Source organism: Apodemus sylvaticus, chromosome 1 (genome assembly GCF_947179515.1).
Source record: "Apodemus sylvaticus chromosome 1, mApoSyl1.1, whole genome shotgun sequence".
NCBI classification, from domain to species: domain Eukaryota; kingdom Metazoa; phylum Chordata; class Mammalia; order Rodentia; family Muridae; genus Apodemus; species Apodemus sylvaticus.
The window spans coordinates 57,845,981-57,870,218 of record NC_067472.1 but is presented as its reverse complement, the minus strand read 5'-3'; the positions used below and the strand labels follow the sequence as shown (position 1 = coordinate 57,870,218).

Below are 24,238 nucleotides of genomic sequence, written 5' to 3'. Positions count from 1 at the left end.
AAACCCTGTCTTGAAATAACCAAAATCCAAAACAAAAAACAAAACAAAAAAAGGTTTGAAAAATTAAAGTTACACCCTAAAGCAAGTCCTCTCTGGGTAGGGTGTCTTAGTCAGGGTTTTTATTGCTGTGATAAAACACTTTCACCAAAACACAGGAAAGGGTTGGAGAGGAAAGGATTTGTTTGAGCTTGCAACTCCCAGGTCACACTATTCTAGCAATGAGGGAAGTCAGGCAGGAACTCAAGCATGGCAGGAACCTGGAGGGAGAAATGGAAGCAGAGGCCATGGAAGACCACTGCTCACTAGTTCACTTCCCAAGGTTTTTTCTCAGCTTGTTTTGTTTTAGCACCCAAGACCCTCAGCCAGGAGTGGTACCGCTCAGAATGGGCTGGGCCCTCCTACATCAATCATTAAGCAAGAAAATGCACCCCAGACATCTAGTGGAAGCATTGTCTCAGGTGTGATTTCCTCTTCCAAAATGACTCTAGCTTAATGTCAAGTTTACATAAAATTAGCCAGTGCAGCAGACAATAGAAGATGTGGCCTGGATGTAGGCAGTGGGGGAATTGGGCGGTGAGGAGACAGACTGAGGAGTGGGCATGCAGATGTGGGAGGACCAAAGATGGACCAGAAGGGAAGGAGGTGGAGAGGCTGGTAAGGCCTGGGGTTTTTTGTTTTTTGTTTTTTTAGATTTATTTATTTATTATATATAAGTACACTATAGATGTCTTCAGACACACCAGAAGAGGGCATCAGATCTCATTATGGATGGTTGTGAGCCACAGTGTGGTTGCTGGGATTTGAACTCAGGACCTCTGGAAGAACAGTTAGTGCTCTTAACCTCTCAGCCATCTCTCCAGCCCCAGACATCTGAGGTTTTTGTTGTTGTTGTTGTTTTTTTTTTAAGATTATGTTGTTATTGTTGCTTTGTTCTGGTTTTGTTTTTGTGTTTTTGAAATCACACAGATCCACCTGCCTCCTAAGTGCTGGGACTAAAGGCACGTGCCACTTCCACTAGGCAAAAGGGTTTTCTGTTTTGTTTTGTTTTTAAAATTTATTTTATGTATGTGAGTACACAGTCACTTTCTTCAGAGACACCAGAAGAGGGCATCAGATCCCATTACAGATGGTTGTGAGCCACCCTGTGGTTGCTGGGAATTGAACTCAGGACTTCTGGAAGGGCGGTCAGTGCTCTTTACCACTGAGCCATCTCTCCAGCCCAAGGCAAAAGATTTAAAAAGTTTTTTTTTTTCAAGACAGGGCCTCTCTGTGTAGTCCTGGCTGTCCTGAAACTAGCTCTACAGACCAGGCTGGCCTTGAACTCACAAAGATCCACCTGCCTCTGCCTCCCAAGTGCTGGGTTGAAGGGATACACGTTATGTGTATATTATATGCATGTCTCTTTGTAGGCTGGTGCACAGGAATGCAGTATGATTGGAGGCCAGGAAAGGGGGTCCCCAGGACCTGGGGTGAGAGGTGGTCAGGAGCTGCCACAAATGCTGCTCATCAGACTTGGTTAAGTGCTCTTCACACTGAGCCACCACCCCAGACCTGGCTTCTGAGTTTTGCCTTATCCCCCTGGGTGGTGTCATTTATTCAGGTGGGGATGTGTGGAAAGCCATTCCAAGGAGGTTTCCTGGTTAGTGGTTTGTCCCTATCCCGTGCTGACTTTTGATTTACAATGTGGCCGAGCTGAGGTGATGAGGCCTAACAGGAAGTCCTGGGGTTGTGTGTGTTGACTGAGACAACTTGTTTGCTAGTGTCGAGGATTAAGTGTTTGGCTGTTGTCTTAGTCAGGGTTTCTATTCCTGCACAAACATCATGACCAAGAACTCCAGCCTGTGTCAAGTTGACACACGAAACTAGCCAGTACAATTGACCCCTCGTCAACTTGACACACAAACACATCACTATTAAGCCTCAACCCTTACTTTCTTATTCATCCCCAAGATCTAAATTACTTTAAAAGTCCCACAGTCTTTACATATTAAAAGTTCAATCACCTTTAAATGTCCAATATCTTTCAAATTCAAAGTCTTTTAAAAATTCAAAGTCTCTCAACTATGGGCTCCACTAAAATACTTTCTTCCTTCAAGAGGGAAACATATTAGGGCACAGTCACAACCAAAAGCAAAACTCAAACTCCAATGGTTCAATGTCTGGGATCCAACTCACGATCTTCTGGGCTCCTCCAAGGGCTTGGGTCACTTCTTCAGCTCTGCCCTTTGTAGCACACAGCTTGTCTTCTAGGCTCCAGCTGCCTGTACTCCACTGCTGCTGCTGTTCTTGGTGGTCATCACATGGTACTGGCATCTCCAAAACGCTGCTATCTTCCACTGTAATTAGGCTTCACCAATAGCCTCTCATAGGCTCTCATCAGGGTGACAAGCCTCTGCTCCTATGCATGACCCCTTCAAGTCCTGGGCCATCAATTGCAACTGAGGCTGCACCTTCACCAATGGCCTTCTGTGGCCTCTCACTGTGCCAAGAGCCTCAGCTGCTCTTCATGACCCCTTCATGCCTTCAAAACCAGTACCATCTGGGTGACTCTTACACAGTACCAAGTCCAGCCACAACACAAAACACAACTGTGGCTATCTCTGGAACATACTCTCTGTGCTCTCAGAAAACACTTCCAAGAAGATTTCATCTCAGTGATGCTGGTCTCTTCTTAATCACCACTAATTTCTTAGCTCCAGCTAACCAGCATCAATAGTCCCAGTAACACAAAGGTTTGCTTTAGTGGTTCTAGTATCTTGTTACTCACAGCTGATTCTTCAGCCCCAGCTAACCAAAACCACAGAATCTTCACAATCAAAACATGGCCACTGTAAGAGTCTTTAATCTTCCCTCTGAAATTTCACAAGGCAGGCCTCCATCTTTTGCATTGTTCTTAACATTGTCTTCCAAGCTCCTACAGAACTTTCCACTGAGCTCTTAATATTCTAATGGCTTTTCTAGCTCAAAGTTCCAAAGTCCTTCCACAGTCCTCCCCAAAACATTGTCAGGTTGTCACAGGAATACCCCACTCCTGGTACCAATTTGTCTTAGTCAGGGTTTCTATTCCTGCACAAACATCATGACCAAGAAGCAAGTTGGGGAGGAAAGGGTTTATTGAGTTTACACTTCCACATTGCAGTTCATCACTAAAGGACGTCAGGACTGGAACTCAAGCAGATCAGGAAGCAGGAGCTGATGCAGAGACCATGGAGGGATGTTTCTTACTGGCTTGCTTCCCCTGGCTTGCTCAGCCTGCTCTCTTATAGAACCCAAGAGCACCAGCCCAAATGTGGTACCGCCCACAAGGGGCCCTCCCCACTCGATCACTAATTGAGAAAATGCCCCACAACTGAATCTCATGGAGGCACTTCCCCAACTGAAACTCCTTTCTCTGTGATAACTCCAGCCTGTGTCAAGTTGACACACAAAACTAGCCAGTGCAGCTGTTATCCCTGCATGGCCCAAGACATGAACACTGGCTTCTGCAATTCCAGTCCGAGGTCCCGGCTGACAATGAGGGTATGTCCTTCATTATATGGCGTTTCTGAGAGAATCCCAGAAAACTGACAGGACATCCACAGACAACCCTGAACACTCCTGCCATTCTGGGTAAATAGACAGAACTAACTTTTCTGTTGTTATAACTGAATACCACAGCCTCAGTGATTTATAGCATTAGATGTGTACTTTGGCTCTTGGGAGGCAGAAGCAGGTGGATTTCTGAGTTCTGGTCTACAGAGTGAGTTCCAGAACAGCTAAGACTATACAGAAAAACCCTGTCTCAAAAAACGAAGAAGAAGAAGAAGAAGAAGAAGAAGAAGAAGAAGAAGAAGAAGAAGAAGAAGAAGAAGAAGAAGAAGAAGAAGAAGTAGTAGTGGTGTACTCACCCTGGGAAGTGGTGGTACAGGCCTTTAATCCCAGCAGAAGCAGGTGGATCTCTGTGAGTTCAGGCCAGCTTGGCTTACATAACTAGTTCCAGGACAACACACACACACACACACACACACAAAACCCCTTCTTTAAAAAAAATCCAAAAAAGTGTCCATCATCTCTGCTACATAAATTTATGAGTATGAAAGACCCCAATAAATGTGTAGCAGGTTACTCTGTCCTGAGAAGACCCACATCTGACATACTGCCACCACCCTGCCTCCAGCCAAGATCATAAAAGGCACATCAACTGTAGAGGTCAGTAGGCAGTGGCCTGGGCTCAGCCGTCACTTCATTTGTAAGGAGGACCATGATTATTTCTCCATCTCCTGTTCTTTTTTTGGAGCTGGGGTTGGTTTGCATATTTTGTTTTTGGAGAAAGGGTCTCAGGTACCAGAGTCTGGACTGGAACTCACTGTGCAGTCTAAAGTGATCCTGAACTCCTGATTTTTCCACTTTCACTTCCTAGTTCTGGGATCCCAGGGCTGAGTTACCACACCTGGTGGAGAAGTGGGATCTGTGTTCTCACCAAATAAGCCTGATGTCTGTGTAACAACCTTCTGCTGTGCCTCTGTGTGACAGCATGGTTCCCTTACTGTTCTTGTCTGTGCAGCCAGCTGACAGGCATAAGGAGACCCAGGCCACAGGAGTCCATGACTGGCTGCTCTAGCCAACATCTCTAGTTAGTCCTTTGATGCCTATGCCAGACCTGTGCATGACGGAGACCTCCAGCGGAAGCCTTCTAAGTGGTAGGCAGAGATAAGGGGTCTCCATTCTGCTTTGGCTGAATTCTTGACCCACAGCTGCAAGAAGTGATGGCATGGATCATAGTTTCTTCTTATTTTGGTTTTAGTTTGGTTTCTTCAAGACAGGGATTCTCGCCGGGTGGTGGCGCACGCCTTTGATCCCAGCACTTGGGAGGCAGAAACAGGCATATTTCTGAGTTTGAGGCCAGCCTGGACTACAGAGTGAGTTCCAGGACAGTCAGGGCTACAGAGAAACCCTGTCTCGAAGAAAAAAAAAAAAAAAAAAAGACAGGGTTTCTCTGCATAACCCTGGCTGCCCTGGAACTTGTTCTGTAGACCAGGTTGGTTTCAAATCCTCAGAGATCTGCCTGCCTCTGCCTCATGAGGTAAGGGTAAGCCCGGGGCCCCTTGCATGCTAGACAAGCACTCTGCCCAATGAGCAAGAGGTCATTGGGGGTAGCTGGACTTTGGCTAAGAGTCTTCATGTTTTCCCTTTTCAACTATTCACCATGGCTCCAGTTCAAACACAGTCTCTGGTGTTTGACTGAGAGCCACGGGTCTTTGCTTCTGTTTCCCACACACTACTCAAAGCTAGGGAACTGATTACACTCCTACTCCCCCTCCTCCATACCAGCCTAGCATGGTAGACGTGGCGAACAAACTCTGCATACCATGTTGATCCTTCACTCAGACGCTTTCCTAGGCCCGCCTCCACGAGTGAGGCCCTTCCTCTGTCCTTTATTCTCTTTCTTTATATTCCATTTTGGCTCACCATGTTTCAGCTTTCTGTCCCACAGCCTGCCCAAGACTGTTCAGTGGCCACAAATGGAACTGTATTTGGGTTATAGGCCATAGCTTCCTCCCCACAGTGGAACAGACATCACCTCTTCATCCCCTGCGTACCCAGCAGGTTTGCAATTGCCACCAGGTTGGAAGAGGGGTCACTTGGGACAATGCGTACTTATGTAATCAAGTTCTAATACTGGGGGGTGGATGTAGTCAGCTACTCAGGGCATCTCAAAGCAAAGTCTCAGAGGCCCTGGGTGAGACAGAAAGGTTCCCACGCTGTGTGTCTGAATGCTAGAAGCCACCTCTGTGTCTCCTCCTGGAAGCCACCGTCACCCTTGACTCAGTGTACTCAATGGCCTTGCAGCTGTGGTCTCGGACCCATCGCCCAGGAACACACTTGTGAAACCTTTCCCGTTTCGTAACTTTATTTAATTTTCTCTGTCTCTTCCCTCCCCCGCCGCCGGCCCCTGAGAGGGGGTGGAATCCCCAGTTGGAAGGGAAGGGACTGTTCTGTTCTCCCTAGGGAGGGATGGTGTCCCCTGTACAGGTTCCATGAATGAGAGATGAGGGGCCTTCAAGGCAAGGCCAGGGCATCGTCCAAGAGGCTGTGGCCAGGGCAGAGCCCCTCAGATGCCCTGTGCTATGTCCTGTGGCTCACCTGGAAGGTGAAGCGCAGAGAAGCCTGGACGGAGGGTGGAGACAAGGTACTGCGTGGCTGACAGAGGCAGATATGAATTTTAGGATGCTGGGGCTCAGAGCTGGAAAACCTGGGTCACGGGGAAAGCTGGGTGTGGTGAGGGTGCAGCAGGAACCAGGGAGACCAAAGTGGACAAGAGAGCATGTCTGTGCTCTGAGCACTGGGCGCTGTGGAGGGACTAACCACACCTTAGGGTCTAGGGATCATCAGGGCACTTGCCCTGAGCAGAGGCTAGAGGGCAGATGCAGCAGAAGAGGGTGGGGACTCTGGTGGTCAGGGGACCAAGCTACGGGGTAGCCATGGCCAGCTGTTCAGCCTCAGGACAGCATTCCCAGCTGGGCATGGTCCCAAGCCACCAGTTTGTGCTTCTATGTTGCTGGAGGGCTCCCCATGTAGCTCAGCCACGGCAGAGAGGCAGGCAGCCGTGCCCTGATCTCCTCCCCATCCCAGGCTTTCTGGAAACTTCTCTCCCTGCCCAGCATCATCTGCTATCACAGGGGAATATGGCAATGGTTGGGGGAGCCATGCTGGGGACAGATCACAGACTCAACTTAGATGGTGTTTCCTTCCTCCTCGAAGGACCACGTGTCACCGCATTTCAGTCTAAGGATCCCACTCCACTCCCACCTCTTGTGCATGGCTGGTCTGTTGTCTTTCCTGTTTTTGAGAGTTATTCAGACATCTGAGCCCGTGGTGAGATGGTGAGGAGAGAGGGGTGTTCTGGGACTGTAGGGGGCGGGTATCTCAGAGTGCACCCTGCCCATCCCCACGGCAGCCGCTGTCCCCGTGAACAATGAGCACCGGGAAGTACAGGGCGTCCTCATAGCACGGAGGGCTTTCCAGAGGCTCCGTGTCCTCCCCTCTGCGTCCCAAGGGGCCTCCGCTCAAGCTTCGGAAGACCCCTGGGGTGGTTCGGCCCCCAGCACCTAGCGAGAGGCGGCTGCGGCTGAAGGGTAGGCGGGGCCCACTGGGACGAGCAGGAGGCAGGGAGTTGCTGCTGACAGAGCGGCGGCAGCGTTGGCAGCCTCGCAGGTAGGCCCCAGAGCCCGCACCCATAACCACAGCCTCCGAGTAGCTGGGCACCAGCTGCCGGTTGGAGCAGATGTGCCACTCAAGCTCTGTAAAGTCCACGGTGGCCACGCGAGAGAGCGGCGGCCCGCTGGGCACAGCCCCTGGGGGCGGTGAGCTGGCACCGAAAAGCTTCTCCACTTGGTAGTGCACGTGGGCTGTCCCATAGGCAGCCACCACTCGCAGTGGCCAGGACAGTGTGGCTGCAGACACCAGCCAGAAGACCCAGGCTCGGGCATACCAGGGTGGGCTGCGGGGGTCTGCAAAGACCATGAGGGACTCACGGAAGTCCACATCCTTCAGATGCATGCCCTCGCGGGCCTCTAGGTAGTCATCCAGGCCCTCATTGGCACTGAAGAAACGGGCCCTTTGCGTGAGGTACGAGGCCTCGGCCTCAGCACTCCCAAAGCTGAAGCACTTGGTGAAACGCAGTCGCGTGGCTGCGTGGTCTGCCAGGCCCACGAGCTCCTTGGAGACGTCACGGACACCATGTGCACTGTAGTCAAACTCACCCCGAGCTGTGCGACTGTCCGCCCTCTCATGGTAGACCTGTGTGGTGGTATAGGCGTCCCCATTGCGGTATCGGGTGATCTGGCGTGTGCGGCGCACGTAGTGGTAGCTGGTGGCCTTCCACCAGACACAGGGCGGAGCCTGTTGCAGCCGGTGGATCAGGGCAAGCACGGTGTTGGCATCAGTGCGAGGCGCCTGGCATGACCGCACATGACAGTGCCAGCACTCTGCCAGGTAGAGGAGGTAGAGGAGGGAGACGAAGGCCAATGGGATGTACAGGTAGCCATCCGAGCAGGGACTGGCTGGGTAGGTGGGCGGTGGGGCGCCAGCCCCACGAGCCAAGGCTGCTTCAGGCCCCAGGACCAGGCGGGGCACAGTGGCTAAGCGACACCAGGCCACCACAGCCCCACAGGCATGGATGAGCAGTGTGAGGAGCAGGCACTTCCAGTGAGACTCTCGACACAGGGAGCCTCCCAGGGACTGCTTCAGGGGCCGCTGCTGCGGGCGGGCGGGCAGAGAAAGGAGAGGCATCTGTCAGTGGGGGCCACTGGCACGAAGGATGTAGACCCACTTTACAGAGGAAGAAACCGAGGCTTCTATTGATTGAGTTATTTTGCAGCAAGTCTCACAGTAGCAAACATTGTTTATCTGCTATGAGCTTGCCTCTTCTTGTGACCTGCTGTTAGCAGCCCTCTACCCAAATAAAATCCCAAGAGAAGAACTGACAGCCCCCGCCCCCCATGCCCCTCTCCAGTGACTACTGAAAAATCTGATTTCTGGTAGTTCTTGTTCTGTCTCTAATTTTCTGTGTGCATTTGGCTACATTTTTACTCTCTCTGAGTCTGGATTTTAGTAATAGTGAACCAGGAGGCTGATGTGGCAAGGAGTGGTGTGTGTGTGTGTGTGTGTGTGTGTGTGTTAGAGAAGGCAGGCGGCTATGGAGTCCTTAAAGTGCTAGCCCTTCTACTCAGTGTGATTTGGGACCCCTTACCTACTCTAACACTGTTTCCTCATCTGCATACCTGGTTGTTGAGGATTCAGAGATCGCATGTGGGAATTTGTTAGCACAGGGTCTGGCCCTGGGAATAAACACTTTTGCTGCTACCCTGAGACTCCCACTGGTCCCTTGTTCCACAAGGGATGGCAGGAGGCTTGGGAGAGGCTGTTAAGTCAGAGTGGGGGTGGGGTGGGAAATGGGGATGGTGTAAGTCTCAGGCCTAGGAGCAGATAGAGGGCCACCCTCCACCCCCACTCTGTGAAGAAGGGATGGGACACAAGTTACTTGCACAAGGTACTTTGTGTAGGCAGCACAAAGTACTTTTTGACCCAAAGGGCTTGGTGTATCCTCCATGGTAGGTCTACCAGCCTGGTTACCTCAGCTCTGGGATCAATAGGAGAGAAGGAATGGCAAGGGGGACGGGAACTGGGAGAGCAAAGGTGGAGAGTCTAGAGTGGGATTCTGGGTAATGTCACCTACTCAGCCCCACCTGCCCTGAGAGGTCCAACAGGAGAGGGCACTGGCCCAGGACCCATCCAGGGCAGCCTGCTCCCATGGTGCATGAAATTTACAAATGCATCCTGCCACCTAGACCTGTGCCAGCCAGGGGCACACACCCACTCATCCGCACCTCCAACACATGTCCATCAGAGACCCACCTACCACAAAGGAACATCACCGCTCATCAAGGAACAACAGAACCTGGCTTATTCTCAGAGAGCAAGCATCGCGGCTGTAGCAGGGTACACCCACACACTCACACACACTACCACGTCAGCACAGGACACACATGCACATACATGTTACACACTGGCACCTAGACATGCAAGACCTTCACCTGACCACAGTGCACATCTACCCCACCCTATAGCAACCTAACACCCACAATCCATACTTAGCCACACACTGGAAGGCACAGCACAAAATCATACACACCTACACTCTTGGGCAAGGAACCCACCAGAGGCTCACCAGACTACATGTTCCTACTGAAGTCACAGGAAACACACCACCAGAATTCTTTCACACACACACACACACACACACACACACACCCCACACAAACGCATTTATATCCGCTCTCACACACAGACCACTCACCATCCTGTTTTCCACACTTGGCACATCCTCCTAGCTAGAGCTGGGGAGGGGATCTCAACTACTGGAGTGGGCCCTCAGTCCTCACCTGGGGGTGGGGGAGAGAAAGGTATCAGCGGCGGCTCTGCTCCTTTCTCTTCCGTTTTTTCCCTCCCCCACCTCCAGTCCCTGCCACTGCTACTGCATTGCAGGCACCGCCCGACACCTCGTGAGCAACTGGGCTGGACTGGGGGCCTGACCCCATGGCCCTAGCAGTCACAAACAGCATCCCCGGCTGCGCTTTGGAACAGGGGCGCGTGGGGGCCACAGAGGCTGACGTCACAGGACAGGAGAAGATGGTTGAGGGGGCGCCGGGGGTCAGGATCTTCCCTACATTCCTGCCATCCATTCCTGCCTTGACCTACGTGGATCCCGAAGCCTCGACCCCTACCAGAACTCTGTCCCCCCAATGACGTCATTGCTGGAGGGGCTCCGGGACATTCCTCCTCAATCCGTCTCCGGGGATCGCCCCTCTACTTGTCCCCTTCACCTCTCTACAGCCCTGGCTCCGTTCCCACTAGTCGCCCCCGGTACCTCCTCCCGCAGCGGCTCGCCGTCCGGAACGAGCGCGGGCACCTCCCCGCAGTCTCCACCTTCGCCCTCCGGCATGGTGTCCTGGCTGCTCCGACTGCCGGGCCCGAGCCCGGGGCATGATAAGCAGGGGCGCGGGGGGCTGCGGCGCGGCCCCGAGGGGCGTCCGCTCGGCTGGGCGGCCGCTGAAGAGTGCGCCGAGCCCAGCCCAAGCGCCGCGGCGTTGGCGGCCGCGGTGCCCGGCGCCCCGCCCTCCGCTGACCCCGCCCCCGCAGCACCGGTGGCGCCGCTGGCCGCGCCTGGCACGGCGGGCACACCCCATCTCCACCCCCTCGCCCGTGGGAAGCCCAGTCTGGGCCGCCGGACGCCTGGTTTCTCTAGCCGCGCTCGCGCTTGCGACCTTGGGCGAGTCCTTGCTCTGCGGCACCCGAGTCTCCCCAACTGAGTAATGAAGAGGGCCATGATGGGTGGACGTCCGCCAGGTTCCTCTCTAGGGGATGGGCCCAGCACTAAGCCCACCCAGACTTCACCCCAGAAGCTTTGCTTGTTGACAGTTAATACCCAGAAGGGAAAGACAGTCTCATCTGCTGGACTCTAAGGCTGGTGGGCTGGAGCCAGGGCACCAGAAACTCTAGACTGCACAACTTTTGACCAGATTATCCAGCCATAAACTCAGCCTTTCTATCTGAGAAATGGGAATGAAAAAGTGTTGGATTAAATTCACTAGAGTGCTTAGGCCAGGTGGCGGGGAATAGTTAGCTCTGCACAGGACACCCTTTTCTCCTCAGGGGGCTGGTTTCTCACATTGCAGAGGCCTCGAATTCAGAGATTCACCTACCTCTGCCTCCTGCGTGCTGGGATTAAAGGCCTGTTTCACCATCCTCCATCTTTACTTATTTTGTGTTTACTTTTTCAATTATTATTTTTTTAACATTTATTTATTTTATGTAAGTACACTGTTGCTCTCTTCAGACACACGAGAAAAGGGCATCAGATCCCATTACAGTTGGTTGTGAGCCACCATGTGGTTGCTGGGAATTGAACTCAGGACCTCTGGAAGAGCAGATGGTGCTCTTAACTGCTGAGCCATCTCTCCAGCCCCTACAATTATTATTTTGTTTTATGTGTGTTTTGCTTGTGTGTTTGTCTGTACACCACATGCTTGCAATGCCCACAGAGGGCAGAAGAGGGTGTCCCATCCCCTGGAACTGGAATTATAGATGACTGAGAGCTGCTGAGTGGATGAGGGGAAGCCAATCAGGCCCTTTGGAAGAGCAATCTTAACTGCTGAACCATCTCTAAGTGCCCCGCCCATTTGTGGACTTATTGGGCCCAGATGTGTCTCGGCTTTCGTCTGTGTGTAATCGGTGTGCTTGGGCACTAGGAGGACATAGGTCTCAGGAATGACACAGTTTCTGTCCTCATGGAAGATATTCAGGACAATCTGGTTAAAGAGGAGTTTGGAACCCAGACTTTGGCCATCACTCTGGGCCATGGTCAGGCCTTTATTCCCTTTGTCCCTCCGTAAGAGCTAAAGTGATCCCCCTTTTATCTTTATTTTATTTTTTTAAAAGATTTATTTATTTTATGTATATGAGTACTCTATCTGCATGTACACCTGCATGCCAGAAGAGGGCATCAGATCTCATTACAGATGATTGTGAGCCACCATGTGGTTGCTTGGAATTGAACTCAGGACCTCTGGAAGAGCAGCCAGTGCTCTTAACTGCTGAGCCATCTCTCCAGCCCCGACCCCCCCCCAATGAAATTAAAATTAAAATTTGTTTTGTGTATATCTGTCTGGGTGGGATGGTACAGAGAGGTGCACTTTATTTTTTATTTATTTTTTGTTGTTTTTTGTTTTTGTTTTGTTTTGTTTTGTTTTGTTTTGTTTTTTGAGTCAGAGTTTCTCTGTGTAGCCCTGGCTGTTCTGGAACTAACTCTGTAGACCAGGCTGGCTTCAAACTCAGAAATCCACCTGCCTCTGCCTCCCAGAGTGCTGGGATTACAGGCGTGCGCCACCACCACGCCCGGCGAGTGGTGCACTTTAACCGAAGCTCAAGTGTGCGAATCAGAGGATGAATCAGGGGTTGGTTCTCTTCTTCCACTGTTTGGGAACTGAGTTTAGGTCTGCAGGCTTGGCAGTCTGCTGAGCCATCTCACAAGCAAGCTAACATGACTCTTAAAGGATTTGGACAAGTGGATAGAAAGGGAAAAACATATCTTCCGCATCCCAGGCAGAGGAGCAAAAGCAGCCGCTGGACCGCATGGGCTGAGTTTGGGGAGCAGGAAAGTCTCACCTTATGTAACTAAACACTGAGTAGTTAGTCAGCTACAAGTATCAGAGGGCGTGTCATCCTGTTTAGAGATAGTGCCTGGCCGTCTGTGAGAGAGGGACCCTTGAAGTCTGTCTCCAATGAGGGAGGCAGTGGTTACAGTCTGGGTGGGAAGAAAAGAGCCTGGGAAGTGAGGCTTAAGGGCCTCCCTTCGAGATCAGAGGACTGGTGATGACTCAGGACGCCTTCAGGAGACATCACCACACTCCTGCCTCCCAAATCTACCGGACTACTGGAGAAAGCAATGGAACAAGACCCAGTACAGATTCCTGCCGCATGTATACCACCAGAACTTCGTATCTTCTGGGTGGTCTCAGTTTCTGTCCCCTGCCTCATGTGTGAGCGCGTATGTGCATAATGTTTTGAGCGCGATTCCAACCCCTGCCAACAGTGGCCCTCGAGGATGAGCAAGACGGCGGCAGACTCTACGGGGCATTTTCAGCACCGGCCGACGGACAGCACCTGTTCTGAAAGGAGTGGGAGGGCGGAGGAGGAGTCAGCGTTCTGGGGCTCTGGGCCCGGTTGTCGCTCTCCCGATGCGGGCAACAACACATTTTAGCAGGCCGGGGCTCCAATAGAGGACGGAGTGAACTGGAGGAAAGAGCAGAGAGAAGGGGCAGGGATCAGTCAGAGCTTGACCGACGGCCGCATTCCTCTTGGACTGCATTGCGGCGGAGCCAGCTTTGTGCCCTGACTAGCTGGGTCGGACCTCAATCTTCCTATTGGCGTAGTCGTGGCAAGGAGCGTCAAGCGCCTCTTGGCGCAGACACGGAACTAAGTTACAAAATTCCTTCCCACCTATTGGCTGGTAGCGCCGCAAATTAGCAAGCCTACTACTCAATCGGAGAACTTCTTGAGTAGCTCCGCCCCCTACCTGTCGGAAGTTGAATATGAAAAAACCCGATTGGGAGAAGGTTCACCAGTAGCCAATTGAAAGTGTGAAGGGGAAGAACCAGCTCCTCCGACGAGCCAATGGTAGACAGCGAAGTGTGACGCCAGGGACATGGCGGCCGTGATCGGACAGCCCCGGGACGTGTCGGGCGGTCGGCTAACTTCGGTCAGGACAAGGCAAGAGAAACAGCTGTTTCAGTAGTGTTCGTATCCAAGACTCAGCGAGGCCAGCCCTTGGGTAGAGAGCACGTCACTGCCATGGCTTACCACTCGGGATATGGAGTCCACGGTGCGTGAGGTGTGGGGAGGGCGGGGCGCGGCCTGGTAGAGGGGCGTCAAATACGCTGCGAGATCCAGTGGTCCGGAGGGAGAGGGCCTGCGGTGACCGCTGCCCAGGGCGGGGAGAGTGTCTCTCGGGTTCCTGCCCTGCCACATTGCGGCGTGTCCTGGACTTCGCCCTTACTTGCCAGTCCTCAGATCAGGCGGCGACAGAACTACCAGGATCCTCAAGTCTAATCCTTCATGTAGCGAATTTGCCTCCAGAACTTCCTTTCCCTGTTACAACTCTGGCAACATTCCTGACCACTGTCCAGGGATTCTGAATAGGCCAATGCTGTCTTTTCTACCCGTGTTAAGGGATGTCTTTCCGGTGGTCGTGCCCAAGCAAACGTCTATTCACACGCCATTACTTAGGGATCATCTCTGTTGACTTTCTAGAAACTACAAATTGGCAGCCATTCTAGGCAAGCCTTTCCCCTTGCATGCAGTAAAGGATCCCTCCAAAAGGATCGGAGATCGATCTTAAAAACGCACCCTGGCTTTTCCTTAACAACTGTTCCGTGCCTCAGGACCTATGTACAGCTTCTCAGCCTGGGGAAGGGGCAGTGGTTTGGGTTCTTGCTTTGTAACTCTGTAACCTACTCCCACACCCGCAGGTTCCAAGCACAGGACCCGGGCAGCTCCAGATCCTCCTCCACTCTTCGATGACACAAGTGGTGGTTATTCCAGCCAACTAGGCGGATACCCAGCCCCAGGAGCTGATGTGGCTTTCAGTGTCAACAACCTGCTTGGAGACCCAGTGGCCAATATGGCTATGGCCTATGGCAGCTCCATAGCATCCCAAGGGAAGGACATGGTGCACAAAGAGGTGCGGCCTGTGCTCAGGACGGCGTCAGGGCTGCTGGCTAGGGGTGGGGTGTCACAGGGTCCCATCTCACTCCCAGGCACCCTTTAGGAAGGAGCACAGCGTGGCTTGTCCATAGCTTCTTTTCTTTACTTCCAGCTCAACCGTTTTGTGTCTGTGAACAAACTCAAGTATTTTTTTGCTGTGGACACAGCCTATGTAGCTAAGAAGCTAGGGCTGTTGGTCTTCCCATACACACATCAGGTGAGCCTCCGTCCAGGTGAGCTGGCAAGCCCCTCTGCACTCAGGGCAACCTGACAGACCGTCAGATCTCAACCCCCTCTCTCTTTTTCTCTGCTCCCGTTTTCTCTGCCACTGCCAGAACTGGAAAATGCAGTACAGTCACGATGTGCCTCTGCCCCCACGGAAAGACCTCAATGCTCCTGACCTCTATATCCCCAGTGAGTCTCTGGTGTGGCTTGGGGACAGAGGGGACTTGTGCCTTGAGGCATAGTTAGGAAAACGATTCAATGAATGACACCCAGCATTCATTCCTGGAGCTTTTCATGTGTGACTGTTGCTAGACACTAGGTTGACAGGGTGACCAGTAGGAAACTTCCCAAATGTGACCCTGATGTTGTTGTTGTTGTTGTTAATGTTGTAACACCTTCCTGCCTTTTAATTTGGACTCTGTCTCTCTTCAGCCTGGAGCTCTGGGTTTCCTCTTGGCCCGGCAGCTGCCAGCGTGGGACTTGAGGCTTCTGGCTCCTCACAGCTGTCTGTCCCTGTGGCACTTGTCGGGCTGGCTGCATTGCCTCTGCACCTCATTTTTCTCTGTCCTGTTGGCTAAGAAGGTTCAGGCTCAGGACATGCACAAGGAAAGCAGATATACTAGGGCAGAGCTGTCTGGAGGAGCTGTCAGGAAGGGCAGCAGCTAAGGTGGTCCCATCCTCCGTTCCTCCCATGACCTCTGTTACAAAACTGGTACTGCCATCCTTTGTCATATGCTGAAGTCAAGGCTATAGGGCCTTAACTGTCTCATAGCTTATAGGTGGCAGTGCTGTGCCTTCTGGTGCCAACATCAATCTGGTGCTTGGGAGGCAGGGGGCAGGCAGAGGAAGGTAACTGTTGAGTTGAGATTGCCTCTGAAGCCTGCCTGGCCCCCTACATCTTTGAGCTCCTGTGAAAACAGCCTATAGACAACCAGGGGTTTCTGCATGGTCTGTGGCCAAACTCACAATAGTTGGCAGAGAAGGACCTTATTCCCAGAATCCTGGACCCTAAGGACAGCCTAGGTTGTCCATGAAGCTTCCTTTTTGGTTCTAGTTTTGCCGGCAATCAGGCTGGTTCCTGTCCAGGAAGAGCAGCGGTCTTGGTTTGTGGTGGACACTGCAGGGAGCTGCTGAGCTTCCTAGCATAGGAGGGAAGGTGATGACTTGAGGTCCAGGGGCAGTCAGCTGGAGGGGTGGTCGGAGAGGTGCACTGGACGGACACGGAGAGCTAAGTGTAAAAGGCGAGCGTGTAAAGGACGAGCGAAGTTGGGATATGCAGAGGGACGAATGGGAGAGGCTGGCGGACCAGTGGACTTGAATGCCTAATGAGGGGCTCTGGGTGAGGAAGCCAGATTAACTACTTCCTCTCTTGTCTTGGCAGCCATGGCCTTCATCACGTATGTGCTGCTGGCTGGGATGGCGTTAGGCATTCAGCAAAGGTTGGTATTCTCCTCTCCCTCCTAGCTTAAGTCCCTTCCTCTTAGGGCATCTGTGCCAGGTCCCAGCTCACCCATCCTAGCTTTTTACCTCAGACCTGCCACAGATGGCTCAGCCTGACCTATCTTCTCCCATGGTTGCAGGTTCTCCCCAGAGGTTTTGGGCTTGTGTGCAAGCACAGCACTGGTGTGGGTGTTAATGGAGGTGTTGGCTCTACTTCTGGGCCTGTACCTGGCCACCGTACGCAGTGAACTGAGTACCTTCCACCTCTTGGCTTACAGCGGTTACAAATACGTGGGGTGAGTGCCCTTGGGCCGAGAGGCACCTGAAGGGTCTCTGGCTACAGCTTTTGAGCCTATGTAGCAACAACTTTCATTATGATGCTAGAGACAGTTTCTATTCCATCTCAACTTCCAGCTCTATTTCTAACAGCCCCCCCTTGGAGCCAGTGACTTTAAAGAGATTGAGGATTTGTTAGTTACCTTGGGGAGCCCAGAGAAGGGGATTTCAGATCCTGGGGCTGAGTCCTGAACCTTGCAGATCCATTTAGAGTCTGGTTCTTTGTAGAGAACAGCCTGGTGTCTTGGGTCATGGTATTGAGTGGTTCTAGGCCCTGGCAGGTAGGGCTAGTTTTGGGCTTGGCCATTGGCAGTCACTAGCTGACTCCTGTACCTGCAGGATGATCCTCAGCGTGCTGACAGGGCTGCTCTTCGGCAGTGATGGCTATTATGTGGCCCTGGCCTGGACATCATCTGCGCTTATGTACTTCATTGTGAGTGTGGGCTGGCCCTCCCCCTCCTCTCCTCTGGGGCACATTTCCCTTCCTAGCCCACTCAGCTCTCCTCTCTTCCAGGTACGTTCTTTGCGGACTGCAGCTTCAGGCCCTGACAGCATGGGGGGCCCAGCCCCTCGGCAGCATCTCCAGCTCTACCTGACCCTGGGAGCAGCTGCCTTCCAACCCCTCATCATATACTGGCTGACCTTCCAGCTGGTCCGGTGATTCCCTGCTCCTTCGGTGGCACTGATTTTTCCATACATTGAAGATTTGGTTTCCTTAACTTGGCTTGACCCTGGTTCCTGGGACCCAAGGGGAAGCCACAGGCGTCTGCTTTGCCCAGGGGACCAGGCTTCAGGCTGTTTAAGAGAAGGGTAAGCAGATCTGGGGAGAGCATCCTGGAGATATCTTTTGTACTGCCTTGAAAAACAACTGGAAGGGTCGCATCGGACACGGCTGGAAAGGGAGGATGGAAGGACTGCTTACTTCCAAGACTTCAGATACATCTGAGAGGATTCCAGAAAAGCCCAGAGCTAGCAGGGCAAGGCTCACAGTGCTGGGATTTAGTTCTGGGTTGTCCCCTCTAGAATATTCCACCTAACTCTGTGTGTTCAAGCCTTCCAGAAGCAGAATTGGGGCTTGTATGTTTTCAGTAGTTTATTCATATTTTGTCACAAATGTCTGGGGATGTGGTGCTGGACTCCTCCAGGCAACATAGAAAATAGGTCCAAGGGACAGGGTGGGCTGGATTTGGGATAAGTAGAGACTGGGTTGGAAAGAGCCTGGGGAGGGGAGAGGGCAGACTAGGGATGGGGCTGCCCCCCATGTTGAGCCTGCTCATTCCTGGTGCAGGTGCCCCCCCACCTGCAGGGGGAGCTTCGGGGTGAGGGCCAGGGTGGGCTGCCCAGAATTGCCAGATCAAGGTCTGCCTGTTGGCAGGGCCCAAATTCCCCTGAAACGGACAAGACCAGAAGTCCTACCCCTTCCAGGATGACTGCCATGCCTAGCTTCAGGCTAGCAGAGGAGCCCCCACCCCTGTTTAGAGCTTCGCTGGCCCTAGTCGGAAGGGGAGAGCTCTGAAGGCGGAGGTCCCCGCAGCAGCAGTTTGGGGGGTGGAGAGGCAGGAGGCACCAGTGCCTCCTCCCTCCCCAGGGCTGAGGCCTCTGTGGCCAGAGGGGCAGGGCTGGGGGTGCACAGGCGTCCGGTCCGTTCTGGGCTTGCTCCCTGGCCGGCTTCCCCCTTAGAAGCTCACCAACGTATAAACCATACTGTGGGGAAGATGAGGCTGTGAACGCGTGTTCTGAGAAAGCCTGCTACCCTCAGTCATGCCCTGAGTTGTCCATTGTCCTCAAAGGCAAAAAGAGGGACCTGGGAACTAAGGGCCCAAAGCCTGGGATCCCCCTTGCCTGGATTCCAGCTGCCGTGGCCCAGGCTCACCTGTACAGGTAATAGAAGAAGGAGAGCAGGTAGAAGGCGAGTTTGCACCAGGACTCCTTCTGGCAGTAGTTGAGGATGTCGGCGTTCATGATAGAGACCGCATCATACATGACCTCAGAGCCGTCCGCAGGACGGTGGAAGTACCTGGTGGGAGGGAGGCCTGAGTGCCCGCTCGCCACCCAGGGCTGACCCCCATCCTGCCCTGCCCCGTCTTTATGTCCCTGAGGTAACTGCTTGCCCTCACCTCCAGAGGTGGTAGAAGAGGAGGGGGATGTTGAGGCCCAGGGTCACCCACTCTGCTGCACACAGAAACATCAGACAGAAGAGGCCGTGGATGGAATATTCCGGGACCACCAGCTGAGGGAGCGAGGGTGAGAAGTCAGAGGTCTGGTGCCTGGACGGACCCAATGGCACAGAGGGGCAATGATATTTAGGAAGCGCCAACCCACCATGATCTCAGAACTAAAAGGCCTTTCTGGCCTGCCATTCCCACCCTCCTGGGTGGTGAAATGGACCAAACAAGCTCAAAGAAAAGGAAGGACTCGCTGTGGGCTACACAGAGAGAGGGGGCAGCACTAGCTAGCTTCCTGACACTGACCTTCCTCAGGAGGCAGCAGATGCGTTCGATGTTTTTCAAACGCTCGCGCTGTAGGGAAGGAAAGGGCCTAGATAAGGGAAGCCAAGGAGCAGAAACCAGGGCGCCTCCCATGGCCCTGGGCGTGGTCACCAGAGGGCGCCAGAACTCTCTGCGGTGTCTTCTCAGGAAAGCAGCCCGCCGTCCCCATGGTGACTGTCGCCATGGAGGGGCCTTCACCCGCATCTCCATGGCAACGGCCCAGAGCCTGGAAAAAGGCTTCCCCACCAGGAGGAACCCGAGCCCTGAGCCCGCTCCAGGTGTTTGCGGGGGTGGGGACGGAGGAAAGGACAGGGTCACCTCATCAACCTTCCACATTGCACCCCCATCTTCCCGATCTCCATTCCCACCCTCCACCATGACAAAAAGACAAACAGACGGACACACCTCAGCACAGCACATGTATCACTTACTGCCCGCGCTGGGTTCCCCTGGTCGATGGGGTTCTTGAAGTCAGTCCGCAGCTCATCAAAGGCTATGATCTGGGGGCGGGGGCGTGCGCCTGTCAGGGTTGGGGAAGGCCCACTACCACCCTTAACACCCCAGGGAAAAGAACATGGGCTTCTTGGAGGGATCTGGATGGTAACAGCCTTCCTTCTCTCTCTCTGTCTCTCTGTCTCTCTCTCTCCCTCCCTCCCTCCCTCTCTCTCTCCCTGTGTATACATTATATACCCTGTTAAGTGGAGATTGCTGCTTCGTGGGGAAGCAGGACTGCTCCAAGCTCACAGTGATCAACAATGTCTAGTGTCTATTGCACTCCCCATACATTTCAAGACATGGCCTCTCCTCTCCAAGGGCTCATGTTAGTACAGGAACCCTAGAGCTTGGTACAAAGTCCTTGTCCAAGAGGAGCCTCAGGGGGGTAGGGAGAGAACTCCTGATCAGAGTTAGGGGTAGCGCGGAGCTCCATATGGGTTGGTGGGGTTCAAGCTGACTATGCATTTGGTGAACAAATGGGAGAAAGGCAGTCCAAGCAGTGGTGAGAACAGAGACAAAGGCACAGAAGGTTGAGAGAACATTCAGAAAGCTGCAGGTTCACGGGGTTGGGTGCTGTGCAAATGGGAAGAAAGGGAACTGTGCAAGGTGGGTGGAAGGGTCAACAGAGCTAGTCCCCGTAGGCCAGCCAAGACTAGGCTGTAACATAGGAGTTGGGGAGTCCTAGTAGATGATAAAGCCACGAGGTGGGGGCATCAGTTTAGGAATGCAGGGATACAAGCTGGCTAACAATCACAGCCAAGATAAACACCCAGCAGGCATTATAGCTCACTGAACCCTTTTAACAACTGATGACTTAGGTGCTAGTATTGCTTTTATTTTTTACTTACAGAAGAGAAAACAGGTTAGGTATCTTGTCTAGGGCCACAAGGGCTACTAAGTAGTAAACCTGTAACCCAGTTAAAAGTACTACCCACGTCATACAGGGGCAGATGAGTGAGGGGCCGGCTGGCCTGTTTTGTGTCCAGGGAGGGGTTCACTGCATGGTGGTCTAAGTGAGAAGGACGGCGGCCATGGAAATGAAGAGGTGTGGAGGTATCCAGTGTTCTCTAGTAGCCAGCTTCAAGGGGCCTGTGTGATAGGGAAAGTGACAGTAGAAGGCCGCAAGATACCTTCCTTTATAGTGTGTCTGTGTCTGGGGGATGGCAGTGTATTCAGAAATTCCTGAGAGCAGACATTTGAGACAGAGCTGTGGACCTGGAAGGAACTGCAGGGAACCTGGGGGAGGCAGACTGGCAGAGAACCTGACTGAGGGGGAAGGGGAGTTCCTTCCCCTCCAGCCCCAGGATGAGGCAGCAGGCCCACCACCCCCAAACATCCTAGACCCCATACGGTTCAGAGGAAAAGAACACGGGCTTCCTGAAGGGAGCTGGGGCCATCTGGAGCCCCTCCCCCAATTCCTCACTGACTCTGAGCTGCTGCCTGCCTGAGAGACACAGCAACAGGGTCCAGCAGGGGCGGAAGGGTACCGTCTGCCTGTCCCCCCCCGGCCCCCCCTCGAGCTGGCACCACCAGCAGGCAGCGGGTGTCGAGCCTCCCACCCCCCCCCCCAGGCTGCCTGGCGCTGACTCAGCACTGTCTCCCCCCACCCCCAACCCCGGAACAAACAATTCTCCACGGTGACAGCTGACACACGTCACTCATGAGGGTTGCCTAGTGACTACTGGGACCTGGGGTTTTGGCTCAGAAGATTTTACTTCTAAACAGCTTTGAATTGAGGACCACATTCTCTCTCCTAGACTTCACATCTACAAGCCCATTTTACTGATAAGGAAACAGCTCCAGCCTGATAAGATGACCAAGCTAAAAGGGTAAAAAAAGCACAGTGCCTCACAGTAGAAGGGGTTCCAGAAAGGTTTATCGAGAGAACAAAGGCGCTGCTCCAAGCCTCAGACTTCACCTCAGCCTGGACACTTTGCAGGGGCAAAGTCTGGATCTCATGCAGCCTGACTCCCCTGGCAGCTGCCATGCAGCTGTACTAGGCAGGCCTGAGACTCTCCTAAGAGGCCCTATTAGTGGAGCTGTGAGTGGGAAGGGGCTTCTTGAATTTCAGGAGCTAGTTAGCTATCCTGTGCTTCTCTGCCTGTGCCTCCCCAGTTTTTCTAACTCTTAGGACCAAAGTTCTCCTGCCCCCACAGGACTGTCTGTCCAAGGCCCTGGGCCTGGGACAGGAAGCTCATAATGGATTCGAAGTGATGGAGGAAGAGAAAAACGGAGCAGAGGACAAGAAACCCAACTGGGAGACCTAGATCAAGACTGGAGCAAAGTGAGGGATTGGGCTGGAGACAGGGTGCGTGTCTGGAGATACCTGTGGGGGCTCAGGATCCAGGACAGTAGTGGTTTAGCGTATGTCAACGAGAAAGGGGGGAAGGGCAAGAAAGCCATGGGGCAATTCTGGGAGGCAGCAAGTCCCAGAAAGACACAAGAAATGGAGAGAGCAAGAAGGTCAGGTAAAGCACGGGAGGCAGGGAGGCGCGCAGTCAGTCAGATAAGAGAACATTGGGAAGAAGATGAAGACAAGACCAGGAGGTCCACATGCTGGTAGCTACAACAGAGACAGAGGCCTGCGTGGGGGCCCGTTTGGGGCAAAAACCTCAGAGGACCACGGAGGGAGGGGAAGCTGGAAGGAGGGGCAGAGACCTCAACAGTGAGCCGGAGGCTCATAGTTCTATAGAGAGGAGAAAGAAACCAGGTAGAGGAGGCCCTTGGAAAAGCCCAGGAGAGAACTAGGTAGAACCCTCTCCAATGGGAAACCGTTAGTGTGAGATGAGACACATTCTGAAGAGTAAGGTGTGAGGCTAGGCCAGGGTAAGGGCAGACCAGGAGTGAGGGAATGAAAGACGAAAGGCATGTACGTGGAGAAATAGGAAGGAAGCTGGAAAGTGAACGTGAGACAAGGTGGGGGCTAGGTTTCTGGAGCTGCTTCAAACCTATCTCACTTGGGTCAGAGAGGGGTCCAGGAGGGGACAGGGTTAATGGGTTCCAAGATATGCGGGTCTTGTAAACAGATGCAGTTGCCATAGCAACCATCTCCATCATCCTGGTTGGAAAAACCCACAAAGAAGGGGTTCAGCGGGGGGGGGGGGGGTTGTGTGTGTGTGGGGAACAAAGACAAACTGCCCGATGGACAGACGGGGGTGGATGGGTGAGAATGTAGAAGGATCAAGAATTCCGCCCCCTGCCCAATGACTGGATGGGCAAGGAGAGGGTCAAGACCTACTGACATACCCACAGACAGGCGGGGGCGGTGAAGGAAGGGGGGCTGCTCCCGGGGAAGGAAGCCAAAGACAAGGGGATACTGGTGGGAGGCAAACAGAAACCATGGGGGATAGTAGAAAAGACCTTTCAAGTTTCCCCGGAGCGTTGATACCATCAGTCCCAGCCCCCTCCTGCTCCGTAAGCCCACTTGCCCCCCACCCCGCCCCCAGTCCAAGCCCAGTCTTACGTGCCAGATGACAAAGAAGATGAGGGAGGCGCACAGCACCAGGGTGAGCATGTAGCAGAATGCTGCGAAGGTGAACGCCATGGCCCCCGCGCCGGGCGGTGGCCCGGGGGGCGCCAGCGCGGGGTCTGGGCGCAAGGGGACGCCCCCCGGCCCACACTTAGGGCCGGCCGGGCATGGCCCACCGGACTCGAGGGACACGGGCAGCGCGTCCGGGACCAGGGCCACGGGGCCGTGGGGGACGCGGGGCGCGGGCCGTGGGGCTCGGGGGGCGCGTCCGCTGCCGGCTGCCCGGGCCCCGATCGCTCATCCTGCGATCCCTCGCCCGCGGCTCCCTCGCTCTCCAGCCCGCGAAGCCGGTGGGGCGGAGCCAGGGGCGGGGCCGCTGTGCAGAGGCCTCGGGCGGGGCTGAGACTAGAAGCGCCCCTCCCGCCAGCCTCATCAGCCCAGCACAGCTACTCACCCCACTGAGCCCAGTGTTTGTGCACCTTCAGAACATGCAGACCTGAAGCCTGTTCCTGACATAACTCTTAGACAACTAGCCCACTATAGCCACATTTGTCTCCAATTCTCAACACACAGTGCTGGCTCAGGAGGATACAACTGAGGTCCTAATATGAAGAAGCACTTGTCAAAGCTCAGAATGGCTGGCATCTGGCTTCAAGCCAGAAGAGGTGACTAAAGGACCTGAGGAGGCGAAGACTAAATGCAGTGCAGATTGTCATAAGGAACCAATGCCCGCTCCTTGCTCCTAACTTTATGTCTTGCACACCTGTCCCAGTAGATGTTGTTGGTGGCTTACCTGATGGCCTCCTGCCAGCCTCCCTCTGACAGATCCGTGCTGGGCCCTTGGGGACATCCCATAGCAGCACAGCAGGCTTTCCCAGCCCCAGTATGTGGGTCAAGGGCTTTTACCAGCAAACTCAAGATAGAGTCCAAGCCAGGACCCCCTATGCATCACACCAAACTCTGGACTTCAGTTCCACCCAGC

The 24,238-nt window shown here is 53.6% G+C and overlaps 3 protein-coding genes across 5 annotated transcripts; 1 reads left to right on the top strand and 2 right to left on the bottom strand.

Moving 5' to 3' along the window:
* Positions 1 to 5,878: 5,878 nt before the first annotated feature.
* On the bottom strand, positions 5,879 to 10,643 carry Tmem151a (transmembrane protein 151A). 2 transcript variants are annotated; one of them, XM_052193028.1, is made up of 3 exons: positions 10,409 to 10,492; positions 9,839 to 9,923; positions 5,879 to 8,238 (listed from the first exon to the last, which is right to left on the bottom strand). In XM_052193028.1, the coding sequence occupies exons 2-3, from the start codon at positions 9,839 to 9,841 to the stop codon at positions 6,907 to 6,909; spliced, it is 1,335 nt and encodes a 444-aa protein (XP_052048988.1). In that variant the 5' UTR covers positions 9,842 to 9,923; positions 10,409 to 10,492; the 3' UTR covers positions 5,879 to 6,906. The 2 variants fall into 2 exon arrangements, with proteins under 2 accessions (XP_052048988.1, XP_052048977.1); XM_052193017.1 differs by lacking the exon at positions 9,839 to 9,923 and having other exon boundaries at positions 10,409 to 10,643.
* Positions 10,644 to 13,712: 3,069 nt separating this feature from the next.
* On the top strand, positions 13,713 to 17,522 carry Yif1a (Yip1 interacting factor homolog A, membrane trafficking protein). The gene is made up of 8 exons (XM_052192961.1): positions 13,713 to 13,921; positions 14,568 to 14,779; positions 14,915 to 15,019; positions 15,138 to 15,216; positions 16,409 to 16,466; positions 16,608 to 16,763; positions 17,143 to 17,236; positions 17,318 to 17,522. The coding sequence occupies exons 1-8, from the start codon at positions 13,891 to 13,893 to the stop codon at positions 17,462 to 17,464; spliced, it is 882 nt and encodes a 293-aa protein (XP_052048921.1). The 5' UTR covers positions 13,713 to 13,890; the 3' UTR covers positions 17,465 to 17,522.
* Positions 17,523 to 17,884: 362 nt separating this feature from the next.
* Cnih2 (cornichon family AMPA receptor auxiliary protein 2) lies at positions 17,885 to 24,193 on the bottom strand. Of its 2 annotated transcripts, XM_052193003.1 has the most exons (6): positions 23,251 to 24,193; positions 19,724 to 19,792; positions 19,275 to 19,322; positions 18,921 to 19,033; positions 18,677 to 18,820; positions 17,885 to 18,507 (listed from the first exon to the last, which is right to left on the bottom strand). In XM_052193003.1, the coding sequence occupies exons 1-6, from the start codon at positions 23,329 to 23,331 to the stop codon at positions 18,480 to 18,482; spliced, it is 483 nt and encodes a 160-aa protein (XP_052048963.1). In that variant the 5' UTR covers positions 23,332 to 24,193; the 3' UTR covers positions 17,885 to 18,479. The 2 variants fall into 2 exon arrangements, with proteins under 2 accessions (XP_052048963.1, XP_052048954.1); XM_052192994.1 differs by lacking the exon at positions 23,251 to 24,193 and having other exon boundaries at positions 19,724 to 21,345.
* Between the last annotated feature and the right edge of the window lie 45 nt (positions 24,194 to 24,238).